Source organism: Balaenoptera physalus, assembly GCF_965194825.1.
Source record: "Balaenoptera physalus genome assembly, chromosome: 13".
Lineage (NCBI taxonomy): Eukaryota > Metazoa > Chordata > Mammalia > Artiodactyla > Balaenopteridae > Balaenoptera > Balaenoptera physalus.
The window spans coordinates 13,935,852-13,958,140 of record NC_138892.1 but is presented as its reverse complement, the minus strand read 5'-3'; the positions used below and the strand labels follow the sequence as shown (position 1 = coordinate 13,958,140).

The 22,289-nt window shown below is 44.5% G+C and overlaps 1 protein-coding gene and 1 long non-coding RNA gene across 5 annotated transcripts in view; one reads left to right on the top strand and one right to left on the bottom strand.

The window, feature by feature from the left end:
* The window catches only part of LARGE1 (LARGE xylosyl- and glucuronyltransferase 1), a 603,451-nt gene that overhangs the window by 436,425 nt on the left and 144,737 nt on the right, over positions 1–22,289 (bottom strand). For all 4 annotated transcript variants that reach the window (XM_082420995.1, XM_082420992.1, XM_082420994.1 and 1 more), the window contains exon 2: positions 19,848–20,035. In XM_082420995.1, the coding sequence (XP_082277121.1) occupies positions 19,848–19,953 (106 nt within the window). In that variant the 5' untranslated portion in view covers positions 19,954–20,035. The remainder of the gene's footprint in view (positions 1–19,847; positions 20,036–22,289) is intronic.
* The window catches only part of LOC309641222, a 551,394-nt gene that overhangs the window by 504,905 nt on the left and 24,200 nt on the right, over positions 1–22,289 (top strand). The gene's annotated exons all lie outside the window — the stretch shown is intronic.

The window sequence follows — 22,289 nt, the reverse complement described above, 5'->3', positions numbered from 1 at the left end:
GTCCAGTCCGACTGCATGTAAATGAAGCCTCTGTTCTATAATTATTGGCCAACAACTACGTGCCAAGAGATTTTCTTATGTTATATTTTATTTGCAATTACAGATCTGAAGTTCACCGATAAATGACCTCATCAAAAATAAATGTAATAAGACAAGGAGCTGGGATTTACTGAGAGCCCAATATGCATCAGTTGCCTACCTAAATCATCACACTCAGACCTTCAAATAAATCTGTATGGGAGATTTATACATGAGAAAACTGAGGCTTAGAAAAAGTTAAGAGACGCACCTGGGGTCGCACAGCTGCTACGTGGCACAGACCCAGAACTTTCTGGCTGCAAAGCTGTGCCCCTCCCACTCCGATTTGCTGTCCTCGCTCCTGGGAGGTAGGCGCTCCTCTCCGATAGGCAATGGAAATGCTTCACGATGTACATGGGACACCTTCAAATTTCCCGTTAACCCAGCCTGTTTCACTCCTGTGTGTCTAAATCTTACTTCTGATCCCTGGTCACTGGTATGGTGCTCAGCACGGAGGAAGAACTCCATGCAGGCGACTGATCAGAACGGAAAGGAGGGAGGAAAAGGCGGCCCAGGAGGGAAGCAAGAGGCTGGGCATCAGTGGTTAAGAGCAAAGGCTCTGAGTCACACAAGCCAAGTCTGCACACACTAGCTCTGTGTCCAGGGAAGACTCTTATCCTGCACGTGATCTATAAGAGGGGATGAGGGCAGGTCCCACCTGACAGAGGGGCTTCGAACAGCGCACAAAGCAAACGCTGGCCAGCGTTAACTTCCACTATCCTACAGTAAGGACAGAAGGGGGGAACTCCCTCACAGCCAAGAGGAGACCAGCGATGTCACCTGCGAACGGAACAAGTGAAGAAGCGGAGAAAATATGCAATTCCGGGGTCTCTTTCTGATTACTACCTGTCACTGAAGCACGTGGAAAGCAAGGCAGAGACTGTTTGGGTCAGAGAAGTGGACCAAAGGGAAAAGCAGACTCCTTTCTGCTCAGAGAGCCACCTGAGCAGGACTCTCTATTAAGAGACTGGTGAGAGAGGAATAGAAAAATTTTGTAAATACTCACTTCCCAGAGATGCTTACTTATCCGCCCCTTCATGCCACTCACCTCAGTGTTTATCCAAAACATGAAATAAAGCCGTATGTGAGATGCTCTTCTCTCTCCTGACCCTTCTCCCTCACTGCCGCCCCAGAACGAGCCCCCAGGTGTGCCCAGCCTCTCCCGGCACGAAGGTGTGCCTGCGTTCATTTCTGGATTGCTGACTTCAGGAGTTCTGGAACCCAAACTGCCCCAAATCTCTGTGGAGTGAGCCAGGCACAGCATCCTAGGGAGCATAAACCACAGGTACGGCTCCTGGGAAGGGAAGGCGAGGGCCCAGTTACCTTACTGCTCAGAAAAGACTGACCCTTACCTGTCCCTGAAGTCTGGCCAATCAGCAACCAGGACAGAGGCACCTGGCAGCTAAGCCCAGAAGGCAAGCAAAGAAAAGCCATGGTTTGAAAAGTCAGCACAACTGAGCCCACCTAGCCTGGAGAAGTTTGAATCTAGTACCTTTTCCAAGTATATGTGAAGGGTTATTTATACGCAGGAAATGACCAACTTTTCCCAATCTCCTTGGAGAACAGAGCAGGAGAAAGGAATCTTACACAGAAAAGAGGAAGATCAGTAATGCCGACTTAAGAGGTGAACGGAACCTTGGCTAGATCTTGGTGAAGATCTTAACTCTACCACTTACTAGCTCTGGAACCTCGAGCTGATTTTTGAACTTTGCTGTGCCTCATTTTCCTCATCTGTAAAATGGGAATATCAGTACCTACTTTATAGGGCAGTTCTGAGGAACACATGAGTTAATGCAAGTCAAGGATTTAAATGCTCCATAAAGAGTAGCTAATATCATCCTCGTTTCTGGCACTTCAACACCTATTAAGCGTCTACTCTATTCCAGGTATTGTGCCAAAGACTCAGGATTCGGCGTTGACTACAGAAAGGCAAGGCCTCGCCATCTGAAGGGTGTAGAAATCACAGTAAATACTGATAACAATTTATCCAGCACTCATTAAGCACCAGGCACTTTTCTAATACACACCATTAAGTCTACACAACAGCTCTGAAAAGGAGGTAAGTTATGTAAGTGAGGTGCAATTCAACACATGGGATTAACAGAAGCACAAACGATATATTAGCTGAGGATAATAACATCACCCTCAGGAACCTGGTTGTGAGGACTGAGATTTAAATGTCAAAGGAGATAAAGCTGCCTTGTGAGACAAACAGCAGGCAGTCAATCAGTGCTGTCATCACCTCCCGGATTCAACCTTATCAAATTCAAGTCCTGGACGCTGGGGGCTGAGGAGGGGAGCTGAGATCAGCCACCCAGAGGCTTCGCTTTAGCCAGGGCAAACTTCTCAAACTGGCCAGAAGGTAAGGATCACCTGAGGCCCTTGTGAAAAATGCAGGTACCTGGGCACCTCCCCTGCAGACTCCCATTTAGGAGACCTGGGCCAGGGCCCTGGCACTGTATTTTTCCTAAGTATCGCTCCAGGGTGGGCCGAGCGTCTGCCTGTTCAACAGGTGCCCAGGTGATTCTTATCATCTAGCAATTCTGGAACCAGAGATCCAGGTGACTTCCTTACAGGCTGGAGGAGGAAATACTCTTAGGTTCGTCCTAGGTTAGCAGCCAAAGGCAAGTCCAGATGGCTTGCTTCCCAAGGAAGAGACGGGATGAGGAAAGAGAATTCAGAACACAGGTTCTAAGACCCTGTCCCAAGGCCTGTGAGATGGGTCCTACACCTTTCCTGGCTTCGTCCACCCCGCTCCCTCCTCTCCCTTCCCCTCTGGCCGCCCTGATTCCTCCCTGTTCTTCTGCAAAGGTACCAAGTGCTCTCCGCATTCTGCTATTGCCTTCTGCCTGACTCTTCTTAAACATCACCAGAGAGCCCTGTAGAGACCACGCTATCAAAAGCACTTTCCCCCTCCCCATTCCTCAGCAAGCCTCTCCTGCTTTCCTCTTTGTAGCATGGTTCACCACTCAGCAGAGTATGAAGCTGTCTGTGAATCACCTCTCTTCCTGCACTAGACAGGAGGAGACACGCTCATGTAATTCATAGCTCTGTCCCCAATGTCCTAAAACAGTGACTGACGGTGTTTGCTGCAGGAATGAACCACCTCGATGATCCACCTAAGGGGTCTGAAGCTCAGCCACCTCATCTCGGAAACAGAACACCCTCCCTCCCTGAGGGGGTTGTGGGAGGATTGTTCAAATGTATACGGGAGAGCTCGGATTCAACACCACCCTGCTACCTACCTGTAACTGCTACCTACTGGTGCAACGGAGACACTTCCTTCTGGGATGTCACTGCAAGCTTCAACACCCAGCACTGGCTGTGCACCAAGAGAAGTCACAATGGGCAGGAGATGGGGTATGGAGTGCCCTCTGCTGGGGCAAAAATGACAAATACCCACTATCTGAAGGGCCCACCCTAGAAAGAGAAGGAACCTTGCATTTTCAGGTTTCTTCCAAACAGTGCGATCTTAAACACTCAACTCTGTTGACTCCTTAAGCAATTTCTTGCTTCAGAGAGCAGTCAGCATATAAAACCCGGCTGAACACAAAGTGACTCTGTAAATCTACTCTCCGCTAGGCACGATGGACTCCTTTTCATCTGCCCAAAACCCCTATTAAATAGGAAGCAGCACCTCCAACTTTGGAAGAGACAATTTGAGCTCAGAGAGGTTAAGTTACTCAGCTGAGGACACACAGCATTTAAAAGGAGGTTTGGGAATTTGAATAAAGTGTACTGACTCAGCTACACCCCATCAGAAAAATCTTTAGAGAAGTGATTCCACTTTGCATCAGAGGATGGTCCTTTCCTCTTTGTGACTCTTTAAAGGTTCTCACAACAGGTCACCTGTGTGAAATAACTTTCTCCAAATGTGGCCGATGGGTTCATGATTGCCTGCAGGTGTACTTATGACTACAGTTACAATATATGTCTGTGTCTCCTTGCCTCCTCCCTCCTAACCCCCTGCTTTCTAACTGCAAATGTCTGGAAATATAGATGGATAGAAATGAACAAATGGGGCAATCACCTTTTGCCTTTACTAAAAATGTTAACGGACACATCAATATCAAGCAGTGAATCAGGTGGTGATTCCAATTACACCACTGGCTGAGGCTTTGACCTTAGTTCATTCGGTCACATGCTCTAGACCTTGGGTGCCTCAGTGAGCCTTGTTTAGACCAGGTGGGTGATCTTTTGCATCTTTCCTAGGATGACCTTCCAACATTCCAGGAAAATAAGAGAAGGGAAGAAAACTAACACTTACTGCCATTCTATAACATGTACTCTACTTAGCCTGTTAACATGTGTATGAGGTACACAGTTTGTTCCCCTTCTCGTGGAGGAGAAACCGACCAGCAGTGATGTTAAGCAATTTGTCTACTGTCACCCTGTGATTTAAGTGTCACCTGTCATTTAGGGACACGCTCCCCCACCATCAGCTCCTGCTCTAGGTAAAGTCCTTGGGTAGTTTTCAAAGGCTTGATCTGCTTAGGTTGCAAGCCTGCCTAGATAATTCCTACCGTCCATTCCTGATCATAATTGTATGAGTCTATGGCAGAAACAAAATACAAATTGCATTAAGGGTTTAACTGAATTTTCTGCTTATTACTGGCTTATGATAACCCCGTCAGCCACAGAACATGGTCTGCCTTCTCGTCCAAGATGGCCCCTGTTCCCGTCTCAGGGTTTGTCTTGTCCTTGTCTGGAACTTAAGCATTTTCACTTTAAAATGTCACCCACCAGTTGTTTCTACATCTGCAAGTTGTTGGGAGAGAGCAGTTTGCAGGCTCCTTACAGGCACGGCCTGGGTTCCAATACCAGCTCCCTTACTTACAACCTGGGTGACCTTGGCCAAAGAGTTGAAGATCACTCAGCCTGCTTCCTCATCTATAAAATGGGACAAGTGTGAAGGTGTTTGGAGGAATAAATGAGATCACGTCTGTAAAATACCTAGCCCAGCCCGTGGCAGACAGTAAGCCCAAACGTCCAAACTCAAAAAGTTAACACGGCCCTTTCACCTCTGCCATGCAAATGAGAGAGATACTTCTTCAGCTTCGGTCCTAGAATAAAGGAGAAATGAAACGCAGCCAAAGTTCCACACACTAATGAAAACTGTGCTCAGCTTTTCACCTTTTCATTCACTGCTTTTTGTGGAATCCATAGTCACCCAGCAGCAGCCAAGTGGCTGACAGGGTCTTGGTGCTCCAGCCAGGTGTCAGGCCTGAGCCTCTGAAGTGGGAGAGCCAAGTTCAGGGCACTGGTCCACCAGAAACCTCCCAGCCCCATGTAATATCAATCAGCAAGAGCTCTCCCAGAGATCTCTGTCTCAACGCAAAGACCCAGCTCCACTCAACGACCAGCAAGCTCCAGTGCTGGACACCCTAAGCCAAACAACTAGCAAGACAAGAACACAACCACACCCATTAGCAGAGAGGCTGCCTAAAATCATACTAAGTTCACAGACACCCCAAAACACACCACCGGACACGGCCCTGCCCACCAGAAAGACAAGATCCAGCCTCATCCACCAGAACACAGGCACCAGTCCCCTCCATTAGGAAACCTACACAACCCACTGAACCAACCTTACCCACTGGGGGCAGACACCAAAAACAACGGGAACTACAAGCCTGCAGCCTGTGAAAAGGAGACCCCCAAACACAGTAAATTAGGTAAAATGAGAAGACAGAGAAACACACAGCAGGTGAAGGACCAAGGTAAAATCCACAAGACCAAACAAATAAACAGGAAATAGGCAGTCTACCTGAAAGAGAATTCAGAGAAATGATACTAAAGATGATCCAAAATCTTGTAAACAGAATGGAGAAAATAAAAGAAACATTTAACAAGGACCTAGAAGAACTAAACAGCAAACAAACAATGATGAATAACACAATAAATGAAATTAAAAATTCTCTACAAGGAATCAATAGCAGAATAACTGGGGCAGAAGAACGTTTAAGTGACCTGGAAGATAAAATAGTGGAAATAACTACTGCAGAGCAGAATAAAGAAAAAAGAATGAAAACAATTGAAGACAATCACAGAGACCTCTGGGACAACATTAAATGCACCAACATTCGAATTATAGGGGTCCCAGAAGAAGAAGAGAAAAAGAAAGGGACTGAGAAAATATTTGAAGAGATTATAGTTGAAAAGTTCCCTAATATGGGAAAGGAAATAGTCAATCAAGTCCAAGAAGCACAGAGAGTCACATACAGGATATATCCAAGAAGAAACACACCAAGACACATATTAATCAAACTATCAAAAATTAAATACAAAGAAAAAATATTAAAAGCAGCAAAGGAAAAACAACAAATAACATACAAGGGAATCCCCATAAAGTTAACAACTAATCTTTCAGCAGAAACTCTGCAAGCCAGAAGGGAGTGGTAGAACATATTTAAAGTGAGGAAACAGAAAAACCTACAACCAAGATTACTCTACCCAGCAAGGATCTCATTCAGATTCAACAGAGAAATTAAAAGCTTTACATACAAGCAGAAGCTAAGAGAATTCAGCACCATCAAACCAGCTCTACAACAAATGCTAAAGGAACTTCTCTAGGCAAGAAACACAAGAGAAGGAGAAGACCTACAATAACAAACCCAAAACAATTAACAAAATGGTAATAGGAACATATATATCGATAACTACCTTAAATGTAAATGGATTAAATGCTCCAACCAAAAGACACAGACTGGCTCAATGCATACTAAAACAAGACCCGTATATATGCTGTCTACAAGAGACCCACTTCAGACCTAGGGACACATACAGACTGAAAGTGAGGGGATGGAAAAAGATATTCCATGCAAATGGAAATCAAAAGAAAGCTGGAGTAGCAATTCTCATATCAGACAAAATAGACTTTAAAATAAAGACCACTACAAAAGACAAAGAAGGACACTACATAATGATAAAGGGATCAATCCAAGAAGAAAATAGAACAATTGTAAATATTTATGCACCCAGCATAGGAGCACCTCAATACATAAGGCAAATGCTAACAGCCATAAAAGGGGAAATCGACAGTAACACAATCATAGTAGGGGACTTTAACACCCCACTTTCACCAATGGACAGATCATCCAAAATGAAAATAAATAAGGAAACACAAGCTTTAAATGATAAATTAAACAAGATAGACTTAATTGATATTTATAGAACATTCCATCCGAAAACAACAGAATATACTTTCTTCTCAAGAGCTCATGGAATATTCTCCAGGATAGATCATATCTTGGGTCACAAAGCAAGCCTTGGTAAATTTAAGAAAACTGAAATCGTATCAATTATCTTTTCCAACCACAACGCTATGAGACTAGATACCAATTACAGGAAAAATCTGTAAAAAATACAAACACATGGAGGCTAAACAATACACTACTAAATAACCAAGAGATCACTGAAGAAATCAAAGAGGAAATAAAAAAATATCTAGAAACAAATGACAATGAAAACACGATGACCCAAAACCTATGGGAAACAGCAAAAGCAGTTCTAAGAGGGAAGTTTATAGCAATACCATCCTACCTCAAGAAACAAGAAATATCTCAAATAAAGAACCTAACCTTACACCTAAAGCAATTAGAGAAAGAAGAACGAAAACCCCCCAAAGTTAGCAGAAGGAAAGAAATCATAAAGATCAGATCAGAAATAAATGAAAAAGAAATGAAGGAAACAATAGCTAAGATGAATAAAACTAAAAGCTGGTTCTCTGAGAAGATAAACAAAATTGATAAACCACTAGCCAGACTCATCAAGAAAAAAAGGGAGAATACTCTAATCAATAGAATTAGAAATGAAAAAGGAGAAGTAACAACTGACACTGCAGAGATATAAAGGATCATGAGAGATTATTACAAGCAACTCATGCCAATAAAATGGACAACCTGGAAGAAATGGACAAATTCTTAGAAAAGCACGACCTTCCAAGACTGAACCAGGAAGAAATAGAAAATATAAACAGACCAATCACAAACACCAAAATTGAAACTGTGATTAAAAATCTTCCAACAAACAAAAGCCAAGGACCAGATGCCTTCACAGGCAAATTCTATCAAACATTTACAGGAGAGCTAACACCTATCCTTCTCAAACTCTTCCAAAATACAGCAGAGGGAGGAACATTCCCAAACTCATTCTACGAGGCCACCATCACCCTGATACCAAAACCAGACAAACATTTTCCACACACACAAAAAAAACTACAGACAAATATCACTGATGAACACAGATGTAAAAATCCTCAACAAAATATTAGCAAACAGATTCCAACAGCACATTAAAAGGATCATACACCATGATCAAGTGGGGTTTATCCCAGGAATGCAAGGATTCTTCAATATACGCAAATCCATTAATGTGATAAACCATTAACAAACTGAAGGATAAAAACCATATGATCATCTCAATAGATGCAGCAAAGGCTTCTGACAAAATTCAACACCCATTTATGATAAACACTCTCCAGAAAGTAGGCATAGAGGGAACTTACCTCAACATAATAAAGCCCATATATGACAAACCCACAGCCAACACTGTTCTCAATGGTGAAACATTGAAACCGTTTCCACTAAGATCAGGAAGAAGACAAGGTTGCCCACTCTCACCGCTATTATTCAACATAGTTTTGGAAGTTATAGCCACAGCAATCAGAGAAGAAAAAGACATAAAAGGAATCCAAATCGGAAAAGAAGAAGTAAAACTGTCACTGTTTGCAGATGACATGATACTATACAGAGAGAATCCCAAAGATGCTACCAGAAAACTACTAGAGCTAATCAATGAATTTGGTAACGTAGCAGGATATAAGATTAATGCACAGAAATCTCTTGCATTCCTATACATTAATGATGAAAAATCTGAAAGAGAAATTAAGGAAACACTCCCATTTACCGTTGCAACAAAAAGAATAAAATACCTAGGAATAAACCTACCTAAGGAGACAAAAGACCTGTATGCAGAAAACTATAAGACACTGAAGAAATTAAAGATGATACAAACAGATGGAGAGATATACCATGTTCTTGGATTGGAAGAATCAATATTGTGAAAATGACTATACTACCCAAAGCAATCTACATATTCAGTGCAATCCCTATCAAACTACCAAGGGCATTTTTCACAGAACTAGAACAAAATATTTCATAATTTGTATGGAAACACAAAAGACCCCAAACAGCCAAAGCAATCTTGAGAAAGAAAAACGGAGCTGGAGGAATCAGGTTCCCTGACTTCACACTGTACTACAAAGCTACAGTAATCAAGACAGTATGGTACTGGCACAGAAGCAGAAATATAGATCAACGGAACAGGATAGAAAACCCAGAGATAAATCCAAATACATATAGTCACCTTATCTTTGATAAAGAATATATAATGGAGAATATATAATGAATATATATATTCACATATATAGAATATATAATGGCTAGAATATATAATGGAGAAAAGACAGCCTCTTCAGTAAGTGGTGCTGGAAAAACTGGACAGCTAACATGTAAAAGAATGAAATTAGAACACTCCATAACACCATACACAAAAATAAACGCAAAATGGATTAAAGACCTAAATGTAAGTTCAGACACTATAAAACTCTTAGAAGAAAACATACGCAGAACACTCTATGACATACATCACAGCAAGATCCTTTTTGACCCACCTCCTAGAGTAATGGAAATAAAAACAAAAATAAACAAATGGGACCTAATGAAACTTAAAAGCTTTTGCACAGCAAAGGAAACCATAAACCAGACGAAAAGACAGCCCTCAGAAATGGAGAACATATTTGCAAATGAAGCAACTGACAAAGGATTACTCTCCCAATATACAGGCAGCTCATGCAGCTCAATATCAAAAGACAAACAACCCAGTCCAAAAATGGGCAGAAGATCTAAGTAGACATTTCTCCAAAGAAGGTATACAGATTGCCAACAAACACATGAAAGGATGCTCAATATCACTAATCATTAGAGAAATGCAAATCAAAACTACAATGAGGTATCACCTCACACCAGTCAGAATGGCCATCATCAAAAAATCTACAAACAATAAATGCTGGAGAGAGTGTGGAGAAAAGGGAACCCTCTTGCACTGTTGGTGGGAATGTAAACTGATACAGCCACTATGAAGAACAGTCTGGAGATTCCTTAAAAAACTAAAAACAGAACTACCATACGACCTAGCAATCCCACTACTGGGCATATACCCTGAGAAAACCATAATTCAAAAAGAGCCATGTATCACAATGTTCACTGCAGCACTATTTACAATAGCCAGGACATGGAAGCAACCTAAGTGTCCATCAACAGATGAATGGATAAAGAAGGTGTCGCACATATATACAATGGAATATTACTCAGCCATAAAAAAAATGAAATTGAGTTATGTGTAGTGAGGTGGATGGAACTAGAGTCTGTCATACAGAGTGAAGCACGTCAGAGAGAGAAAAACAAATACCGTATGCTAACACATATATATGGAATCTAAAAAAAAAAAAAAAAAAAAAAAAAAAAGGTTTTGAAGAACCTAGGCGCAGGACAGGAATAAAGATGCAGACGCAGAGAATGGACTTGAGGACACGGGGAGTGTGAAGGGTAAATGGGGACGAAGTGAGAGAGTGGCATGGACATATATACACTACCAAATGTAAAATAGATAGTTAGTGGGAAGCAGCCACATAGCACAGGGAGATCAGCTCAGTGCTTTGTGACCACCTAGAGGGGTGGGATAGGGAGGGTGGGAGGGAGACACAAGAGGGAGGAGATATGGGGATATATGTATATGTATAGCTGATACACTTTGTTATACAGCAGAAACTAACACACCATTGTAAAGCAATTATACTCCAATAAAGATGTTTAAAAAAAAAAAAAAGTTAACGTGAGCCCGACCAGGGTCAGCAAGTGAGGTAAGCAAAGACCAGGGGCTCTTTCCTCTCAGTTCAGCTCTGAGCACAGGACGACACAGGGACAGCCAGGGAGGGCAGGGACCATGACAAAGCAGAGCATCCACACACCGGGCAAAGGAACAGCTACTACTCAGCTCCAGCCAGTGGGTGCTATCGTGAAATGAGGGTCCAGTTTGCTAGATATTTCCATTTTATTAAGGAAAGCCAGATATCATGATTTTTATGTGCAATCTCCAAATTTTTAACTGTTAATAATGAATTCACAAACGGTAAAGGCAGTTGGCAGGCCAAACCCAACACACCTGCAGGCCAGAGGCAGCCAATTACTGTTTAACAAGCGATAAACAGAAATTATTGCTACTGCTTCCATTATAGTTATAGTGTAAATAGTACATAGCCTTTTCATGTTTTCCTATCTCCTACAATACAATAAAAGTTTTCTTTCTTTTCCAGGCACCACGGCTTTATGAAGATGTTTATTGACTCATGCAGATGGGAATGTTTATCCAATGTGGTTTGGTGTCCATATTATGAAATAATATCATTTTAATATTAATTGGAGCTATGTCATTGCCAGAATTCTGGTAGGAATACTGGTCTTGTTTCAAATTGATGAAAACACTCTTTCAGAATTAGGGTTTTATGAGCAAATTTCCGATCTTAAAGTCAGAGCTGTGATCAGACCCTCACAGGGGGAATACATGTCCAAATGGTGAGGTACAGAAGTTAGAAAAAATGGAAATGTGGTGACATAGAAATGTTAAACATCTATCCCCAAAGAAAAGTCCCATGCTTAAAAAGCATTGAATTTCAAAGTTAAACAGTGACATAGATTCTTAAATCCCAAAGGTTAATAAAATCCCTCTCATCTGAAAAGAATGCAAGACCCACACCAGCTCTTCAAATTCAGGTACTTATTCAAGACCTGCATAGGTTAAAAAATAAATAAATAAAACACATACAGGAAAGTAAACAAATCATAAATGAAAAACTGGATGAACTGTCACAAAGTGAACACACCTGTATAATCTACACAAGTTAAAAGTAAATTCAAATACTGCCAGTGCCCCAAAGTCTTCTTTTTGGCCTGTCCCAGTCTCATCTCCACCCCTAGATTACCGTTTGCCCATATAATTGAAATCATACAGTATTTATTCTTTTGTGTCTGTCTTCTTTTGTGCAGTATTGTCTGTGAGTAGATTTTCATGGCTCTGCTGTACTTCATGATATAAATATGCCACTATTTATGTGTTTATTTTCACTGTGGACAGGCATTTCACACACACCGATGTGAACGTGCTCTTACACGTCTTTTGTGCTAATGTAGACACATTTCTCTCTGGTAGATGGCTGGGGACAGAACTGATAGGTTGGGCTGATAACACCAAAGAGTCGTCCAAGTAGTTACACAAGTGGCTCTCATTTACTTAAAATTAATGGACTTACATAACCATCAACAGGTTGATGAAATCCCCCTCCTTTTGTTAAATTGGTATCTGAAACTAAAAAATAAATGAAATCACTTTCAGACCAGAACCCCCAAAGAGCATAAGTTCTGGGCCTTTCATTTCAGATAACCTTAACCTATCACTGGTTACTGATGAAGCACCTATTATAGGCAATGTATTATAATCCAAAATTGTTTGAACAGGCAAACACGTCTGAATACAATGCCTTTTTCATGAGCACTAAGTCCTGCTAGATATTCATGTATCAAATCAAAATTACTGAAGCCAAAACTCCTGGAGCAGGATAAGATGTCCATATGAGAAAGCAGATGGTACAACACCACTTTACTTTGCCTCTAAAGAACAATAACAAGATGGAGGGGATGCAGGAGCATAGGACTTGGGGGGAGGGGTATGGAGGACCAAATAATGGTTCCCCAAACATGTCCACATCCTAATCCCCACAACCTGTGACTATGTTACCTTACCTGGCAAAAGGGACTTGGCAGGTGTGATAATTTAACAATTTTGAGATGGGACAATTATCCTGGATTATCCAGCTGGGCTCAATGTAATCACAAGGGTCCTTGTAAGACGGAGGCAGGAAGGTCACAATCAGAGAAGGAGATGTGACCACAGAGGCAGAGGTCACAGTCAGAAAGAGTAATTTGAAGATGCTACTCTTCTGGCCTTGGAGATGGAGGAAGGGGCCACAAGCCAAGGAAAACGGCAGCCTTTAGAAAATGAAAAAGGCCGGGAGATGAATTCTCCCCTGGGGGTCTCCAGAAGAAACCAGCCCTGGCAGCATCTTGGCTTTAGCCCAGTGAGACTCATTTTAGATTTCTGACTTCTGAAACTGTTAAGATAATAAATTTGTGCTTTGTAAAGCCACTACATTCGTGGTAATTGGCTCCAGCAGCCACTGGAAACTAATACAAGGTAGCTGCTGGGATTAATGGAAACCAGTTTTCCTGACTCCTGGTCTAAGACTCTTGCCATGAGCTCTTCCAGGAGATGCAGCCAACTGACACATCAGGGTCGTTTTCTCCACCCCAGCAGGATCACCGATATGATTTTAAGATCAAAAGCTGCGTGTAAGAAAAGTAGAGGTTACCTTAGCAACCGTCTCACAACCAAATAAAATCGTGATAGACTTCCCCTGCCCTCTCAGATTCCAAGACCTTGAAGAGATGCCTTTTTGCCCAAGGCAAGAACCACAGACACACGCAGCCCACTGTGCCCTGTGGCAGGGCACCACTCGAAGCGTCTCACTTGCACATTCTCATCCGTTATAGGCTTTTGCTTAGGCCCGGCACGGATGCTATTAAGCTCTGGCTAGGAAAGCCCTTCATTTCTGATCTATTAAAAAAAAAAAAATCAATATGACTTTTATATTACCTTTTCCATCTCATTTCGCATTCAGCATCCTATGTTCTTATACCCCATAACATCTTTCTACGGTTAATACCCGTATTAAGTCATACATCGGGGCCATTGGCAGGAAGGCAAAATAGCTCGGCTGCCATCAAAGCTGCCACACAGCCTAGCCTCAGGGGCTAATGAAACCTTCAGCACATTACCCGCTAACACCCTGCACGGTCTTAATTCACAAACCTCCCGGCACCGTGTCTGGGCTGATGGATGGGGAGAGGGGATGCAGGGCTGGGAAATCAGTCATGTTCGGTCAAGCCCGCATCTCCCCTACTCCTCTGTTCACGTGCCCCGTGATCCCCTGTGACGATAAAACAAAGAAAACGCTTTAACTTACAACGCTGGTTCTCACTGCAACTCTCCAAAATGGTCAAATGTCAGGACCTCATTTCTTCCTGTTGAAATTTATAGTGACGACTCTCAAGCCATTCATTTCAGGAGGAGTTTGTATTGATAAGAAGCGCATGAACAGTGAAGAGGGTCCAGGAACGGCAAAACGCAGGTGCGGGCTGAAATCGGCTAGGAATTAATATCCTGTGCCTGTTCATGACACTGTTTTTAAATGTTCTGGACGTTGCGGCCTCTGAAGACATTTGCTTTTAAATGACACCCACAGCCTCGCCGGCCCACCTCCCTGACCACAGGAAGCGTCTGCGAAGCGTCTGCGCAGAGCTGGTTATATATGATCGGAGGGCAACGTGTGAACAATTTTCTGAACCACTGAAAAGCACCCTTTTCCACCTGCTGCTAATTCAATAGCAGCTGAATGCCATCTCCTTGATGGGCAGAAAAGAAAGAACCACACCCCACAAACAAAACTCTCATGCCCATGAGAAAAGGCTATTCTGGCAGAAAATAACAGACATGCTCTAAATTCAAGTGGAGGGGTGTTTGAGCAGAACTAGTCAAGTCCCAGAATTAACATCCCAACCAGAAGGCAGGTGAGGTTCCTGGCACCAAATCCTGAGGTCTCAAAATCAGAGATCCTCAGAGCACCAGGAAGAGCCCTTGTCCACCACTGGCTCCTGCTGCCCTTAGAAGCGGAATCCTTTCCAGCCAGCGTTTACTAAGAACCCACCAGAGCGAGGCTCAGGCTGTGCGAATGTGATGATGAGTAAAACAGTCTCTTGTCTCAAGAATCTCACAGGTAAGTGGTTAGAAAGACACCAAACAAGCAAAATATCCCTCGGTGAGTGCTGTCAGAGAAGTTTCCGTATAGGATCAGACATTAGAGGAAAATGACACTGAATATGACACTGAAAAGGTGCAGGCTGGGAGGAAGGGTTGTGGCAAAAGAGAACTGTATCCTGGGCAGAAAGAACAAAGAGCAAAAATGAAGGCGTTTTCTCAGGGTGTTGGATGAGGGACCCTCACCTGAGTGAAGACAGAAATTATAAGCTAAGGGAGAAAGCCTGTGAAAGACCCCAGAGCCATGATAAGGAGTCAGGAGTTAATCCAGGAAGCAATGAAGACAGCTGTCAGCACTTAAAGCCACAAGAGTGCACATTCCTTCGCTCATTCACTCATTCAACGAACAGTTCTCCCGGCACGTAGTAGGTGCTAGAGATGGAAGGATGAAAAGAGTGAACCACTTCCCTCCAGATGCTTGTAGTCAGTCGTGAAGACAGCAATTATAAAAAGAAGAAAAACGAAGTGCCCTGAGTATGAGGGAGGGGAAAGGATGAGGAGCTGGCAGGGGGCGGGGTGGTGTCAGGACGGGGTAGCTGAGGAAGCCAGCGAGTTAAGGGTGAGGAGCAATCATGTTTAAGCTGAGACAGGAGGATCTAAGTCAGGCAGGCAAAGACAGGAGGGGAAGGAACAACATGTGCAAAGTCCAGAGGACCGAGGGCAGTGCACACCAGCGTCAAGGAAGTCTAGTGTGGCTGGATGGGGAATGTGAGGAGGGTGCGAGGAGATGGGGCCGGAGGGCAGACGAGGATGGCTGCCACATCGGTCCTGATGCCAGAGGATGCACACCGACAGCTGAGCCAGGGCATCAGAGGTGCTGAAAGGGAGGAAACAGGAGACACAGAGGCAAGAGGTCAAGATCAGATCCAACAGGATATGGCAACCAGGCGATGGAGAGAATGAAGAAGGAAGATAATGAAGGCTTAGCGTCTGGAGCCTGGGTAGCTGGGGATGTTAATGGAGATGGCAGAGGAACAAAGGAGGGTGTGGGAAGAAATGAAGTCAGTAGCATTTAGGAACTTCGGGATTAAAGCACCAGCAAAAAAATCCCCTGATTAGCATCCTCAACCAATGGTCACTTGGCCTTTGACAAACAGCTCTGGGAAGGGGGACCTCAATGCTTCCCCAGACGGTGCACTCCAACGCCCGGCAGATGTGTCAGAACAGCCGTTCTTTCTTACACTGAGAACAGTCCTGCTTCGTCATTACTTTTACGCACTGATCCTGGATCCACACTCCCGAGCAAATCACAATAAGCCTATTCCCTCCTCCTGTCCTATTTCCCATTAATTGGAGAAGATTCTGCTCATTTCCAATTCATGCACACCCAATGCTTAGAATCATAAGCGTGTAGAATGTTAGTGCACCAATAGGTGAGCTTCATTTCTACAACATCATTTCAAGCTGGAAGAGAGAAAGAGAGAGGCGTGATCATGCCCCAGATCACCAACTACTCTGGCTGAGTTGATTTTAGAGCCTGGGACCCTGACCCCAGCCAGTGCTCTCTCGATATATCGTCCTTCTGCGTGTAATCTGACTCCAGAACCTTATGCTAAGAGCTTCCATATCTCAGGGAGAGTTCTAGACTCTGCTCTCAGGAGATGACCCATTGAAATTAAACAGGGTTGAAAAATAAATACACCCACAAAAAGCCTGAATAGCATTACCATGAATCCAGGCAGCTGCTCTGTCCCTTATTTATGGCTCCACCTGCCTTGAAACAGAAAACTCAAGGGTGTCAGTAAGTGGACTGAAAAGTTGTTATGTTTAACTACAGAGAAAAGAATGTCTCTGCAGGTTCTTTTGGAAGTGTACCACCGATGCCTGGGGCAACCGGCAGGAACTCCGAGGAGGAAACCTTTGTCTCTGGATAAACATTCAGCCTTTTCTAGTCTCAAGCTCTCTGGGTCAGGACGGGTCAGGCAGATCACCCCGTGCAATTGCCCCTGATGCTCACACTTCCCTTTGCACACCTCTCATCGCTCCCTCCCAGGGCAGCTCGTCCCAGCAGTGGACAGAATGACCCTTATTATGATGAGCTTGACATCTGGCTCCCTGCCACGTCCCTCCATAGATTCAGGGGCCATCAGAGGAAGCCTAATCTCTTTCAGGTGACGGCCCTTTGACTGGTGGCTGAAGCTGATCCTGTACACCTGGAGCCTTTGCTTCTCCAAGGCAAACAGCCCCATTCTTTCCACTATTTCGTATGAAACAAGGTTTGAGTTGACACGGTCATTCACCTATATTCTCCTAAATGTGCTGACCTGTCTAGATTGTTCTTAAAGTGTAGCATCCAGAAATAAATGCAGTGGACCAGTGGACTAACTGGGCCCGGTAAAAGAAATCCGTCACCTTCATACTTCTAGCTAGAATGCTTCTGTTAATGTACCCACACCATCCAGCCCCTATTTAATGCAATCTATCTGCCAGCCTGATAAAATCATTCAAAGTCAAGGAGCACAGTCCCTCTATTGGCCAGGGCTGGACCAGAGAGCATGATGCCGTAAAGCGACCTTCAAGTCGATATCAGCCCATCAGTAAGCACAGCCAGGTATGAATTCTCCAGAACCCAGATCAACTCCTAGTTTCTCCTCTTTGGGGAACTGCACCATTTACCTTTGGGGGCCACCCCTCCCCAGTTTCCCTCCACATGCTTCAGGGAACTCTTCTCTACCCTGTGACCAGAAATAGGCACAGGGCTCAGGGCTGCCCTCACCAGCCTCCCCCCAACCACAGTGAATGCTCTCCAGACCACGAGTGGCCAGAGGCAATCCAATCAGAGGTAATGCTGGAGAATTAGGGGGAGGAAGTCCTCCTTTTTCTACAAGGGACTGGTAAGGATAAGTTGTAAGCCAAAGCTTTCACTGTGTAGGAAAAGCTACTCTTGAAAAGAAACCATAGCAGAGAAAAGTAGAGCAAAGGAAAGTAGAGAGACAGAGCTACAAAAATATCATTGGAGCCCCTGGATCCAACCTTGCCTGAAGCTAGCCCTACCTTTGAACTTACTACTTTTATTAGTCCCCAAATTGCCTTTTTGCTAAAATTATTTGATGTTGGGTTTCTACCAATGAGTGAAAACTCAAAATTGTACAATTTCCCTCACACACATCCAAAAACATCATGTGACACTTTGTCAGCACCCCCCCCGCCGCCCCCCACCAAAGTCTACCCTCACCGAAGCCCAATCCACAACATGGTATTACAGCTCTCAAGTCCAATAATCCAGGCCACATCTTGCCTGGCTTTGGGTCCTTGGGGACGTCACTGAAGCTGATCTTCCTTGCCCTCCTCATCTGTCTCCACCACATAGGATTATTGTGGAGGAAGAGTTAACAGGTGTCAAGTCCTTACAACAACGCCAGGCATGTAGAAATGCTCAGAATATTGTGGTGTATATTGTTATCATCATTATTGTTATTGTTGTTATGCTATTATTATTATAGTTATACTGGCAAAGTCAGTGTTTAGTGTATTAAACCTGTGCCAGCACCGATGCTCTTGGCCTTCTGTCACAGGGTCTCTTCCATCATCCCTGGAGAATGCTTCCTTCTACCTCTTCCAGCGCCAAAACCAACTCACCTTCCTCCCTCTGATCTCTTTGCCAAAAATTAACCATCCACTGCCATGCATAATCTATCTAGCTGCTTAGATGAAAGCTCTACTACTCCAGGGATGTCTGGGGCAGGAAAGGGACAGGGGTGTGGCCCTGAGCCCTTGCCTGCTATGCAGGCACAGAGTTCCACCTCGTTTATATTCAGCCTAGCGAACTCAGGACAAACCTCAGGCAGTGAACTCCTAATTAAAAGGTAGCCTTGAGCTGTCCATAAAATTATGCATAAAGGAAATGTTTTTAAAAAACACAGTAGTGACTTCCTGGAGACAGATTTTCACTTGAGAGATATATATATATTTTTTAACTCAAGTGTTGGGGTAAATAAACAGAAAGTGTGCTCTTCAACACTGCCCCTCCTTCCCTCCCCGAAGCTTAGAAAACCATCTTTGATACTCAGAACACTGCACTGCATTTGAAACTGCTGGCTGGAAGGATGTGAGGCTCGTCTTTTCTGTGGATTTCGGGAACGCGGCAGGGATGAGCGTTTGTTATTTGTTTGGGGAAGGCGACTCCTTGCTGAGCTCCTGTACTCAGCAGGTCAGCATCACGGCGCATCTTCTGTACCCAGCCCGCCTGACAGCCTCAATCACCCTCTCCCCCAGCGCCCTGGGCTTGCCTTATCTTAACAGAGTATCACGTACAGCAATGAACAGAGATCACGTGTTAACCTGTCTCCTCCATTGCACTCGGAAGGTCCAGATCTGTTATCACCGGATTCCCAGTACCTGGTTCAGCATAGATGTTAAACAGTAGCAAAATGCTGAATGTGCAGATAAGTGAATGAATAGATGAAAGAACAAATGAAACATCTTACTCCACAAATAGCTAAATAATCCCCCCAGGACTCAACCTTTTCCCCTTTATCCACACGGCGATCAGCCTGCACAGCTGCTATCTGATGTTTGTGTAACCTCCGCCACGCTGCTGCATCCAGGGGCGCCTTATTTTTGCTTTCGTATTTAGCTTTTTCTCCTCCCATCACTAACTCCCTCTAATTCCCTCTGTAAACCTAGGTAAATCTTTTCCTGTGATCGGGCATCAAGATTCCATTGTTCTACAGAATGAGAAGCTGGGATTAGAAGACTTGGAGTTTCTTCCCAGGACTCTGGGACAGCCAGTGTTCCTTCTTCCCTCCATCCCTCTCCCTGTGGGAAAGCTTCCTTCTTACCTTCAAAGCTCCCAGCAAACAGGTAAAGCCAGGTGATGGCTGGGATGCAGAGCAGAGTCAGCGAGGCAGCCAGGAATTTCCGTCTCCCTCTGCAGATTCCCAGCATCCTCTCAGAAGTGGCAATCCCTAATCCCAGCGCCGTTTCTCTGCCCGGAGCGTGGAGTCCTCGGCCTCCCTCATAATACTTTCTGAAAGAAAGAGCAAAGAGGAAGGGCTGAGTTCTTAGCACTGTCAATGGATGCAGATTGCAAAAGAGGAATATCCTGCAGATCCTGAGTGGTTCGACTCATCTACAGTTTCCTGCTAACCTTTCATCCCAAGAGGTGATGCAGCAGTCTTGCAGTCTACGCAAACTGAGAGAGGTTTTTACAAAAAAGACAAATGCAGGACGATACAAACTATAACAGATCTCTCTCTCTCACATGCATACATACACGCATATATTTTATAGTGTAGGTGAGTTTTGAAGCCTGGACTAATAAACACTTATTAAAAGAGCACCTAGTTAGTATCTTATATGTGCCAAGCACTAACCAGGTACTGTGTTTTCAAAAATGACCAGAGTAAGGGTTGGCTTTAAAGAACACCGTCTTTGGGGCTTCCCTGGTGGCGAAGTGGTTGAGAATCTGCCTGCCAATGCAGGGGACACGGGTTCAAGCCCTGGTCTGGGAAGATCCCACATGCCGCGGAGCAGCTGGGCCCGTGAGCCACAACTACTGAGCCTGTGCGTCTGGACCCTGTGCTCCGCAACAAGAGAGGCGGTGACAGTGAGAGGCCCGCGCACCGCGATGAAGAGTGGCTCCCGCTTGCCGCAACTAGAGAAAGCCCTCGCACAGAAAGGAAGACCCAACACAGCCAAAAATAAATAAATAAAATAAAATAAAATAAAATAAATTTATTAAAGAACACCGTCTAACAAGAAAGACCAACATAAAACATCCACAGGAACCCCAAGACCAAGAATGTGATGACTGAGATTTGCACAGGCCTCTATGGGAGGACAGATGAAGGTGCCGACCCATCCATGTTTAGTCAAGAGAGCAAAACAGGGCTTCCCTGGTGGCGCAGTGGTTGAGAGTCCGCCTGCCGGTGCAGGGGACACGGGTTCGAGCCCTGGTCTGGGAGGATCCCACGTGCCGCGGAGCAACTAGGCCCGTGAGCCACAATTGCTGAGCCTGCACGTCTGGAGCCTGTGCTCCACAACAAGAGGGGCGGCGACAGTGAGAGGCCCGTGCACCGCGATGAAGGGTGGCCCCCACTTGCCGCGACTGGAGAAAGCCCTCGCACAGAAACGAAGACCCAACACAGCCATAAATAAATAAATAAATAAAAATTAAAAAAAAAAAGCAGCCTGGATTCCTAGTTTCAAAAAAAAAAAAAAATAGAGCAAAACAGTTCCCATGTTCCCGGCAGCGAGAACTACGGAAGGCGGGCAAGGCTAACAGACAACGCACTCAAGGGAAAGGAGACCAGAGAGGCCCCAACGTCATGGGCGGGAGGCTACATCTCAATCACAGTGGAAAACCTAGAAACACTCCACAGGGACTGTCTTAATAGTTTCCACCCTTTCACAGAAGATGTCCAGAAAAGCATGAAACAATTCAAACATGCAGAGACCGGAGAGGAGCAGACAGACAACCTACAACCAGCCTGCAGAGGGACGATCGTGGACCACGCAGAAGGCTGGCTGAGACAGGTTCAAAGACGAGGCAGAAGGTCAATCCAGACCGAGCAGAGGGCGAATGATCTTTCATCTGAGTACCTGACCAGGAAGGCATGTGACTTACAAAAAAATTTAAAAACCAACAGACCATACAATCTCATGTCCTCTCAGCTCCTAACACAGACATCACAGTGGCTGGAGGTGGAGAGAAAAGTCCACGTGGAGCCCCCTTCACAGAGCAGAACTGCCACGGCAGACAGGTACAAAAGGCTGCAGATTCCTGAGGAAGGGATGACCACCAAAGAGCTGGTTTAAATGTCCCCTTGGATGTGTCCTTCCCTCTGCCGTAACCCTTAAACCCTATGTGACGATGGTCTGGTTTAAGTGTCTTCCTTCCACACCAGCCTTGGTGTTTCCAGAAGGTAGGTGCCCCGTCTGACTCACCTTGTATTCACTAAGACTTAGCCTACCGCCTGTCACCTGCAGGGCCTGATAACTGTCTGTCGAACAAATAAACGGAATCAGATTCTAACCAGAGGCGACCCTCTCAAGCTTCAGGAATCTGTGTTCGGCAACTTGCCGGCAATAAACGCCCAACGGAGCCAACCTCAGCTGTCAAGGCTAAGCGTTCTTCTGTGACCACTCTGACGGGATTCTCTAAATGGCCCTCTTTGGAAACAGATCAAAGACCACAGGGCTGGAGGGTGTGGACGAGAAAGTAAAACACGAAAAAGCAAAATCCCTTTAAACAAAGACTGTGGACTTGAGAAGTTCCCCTA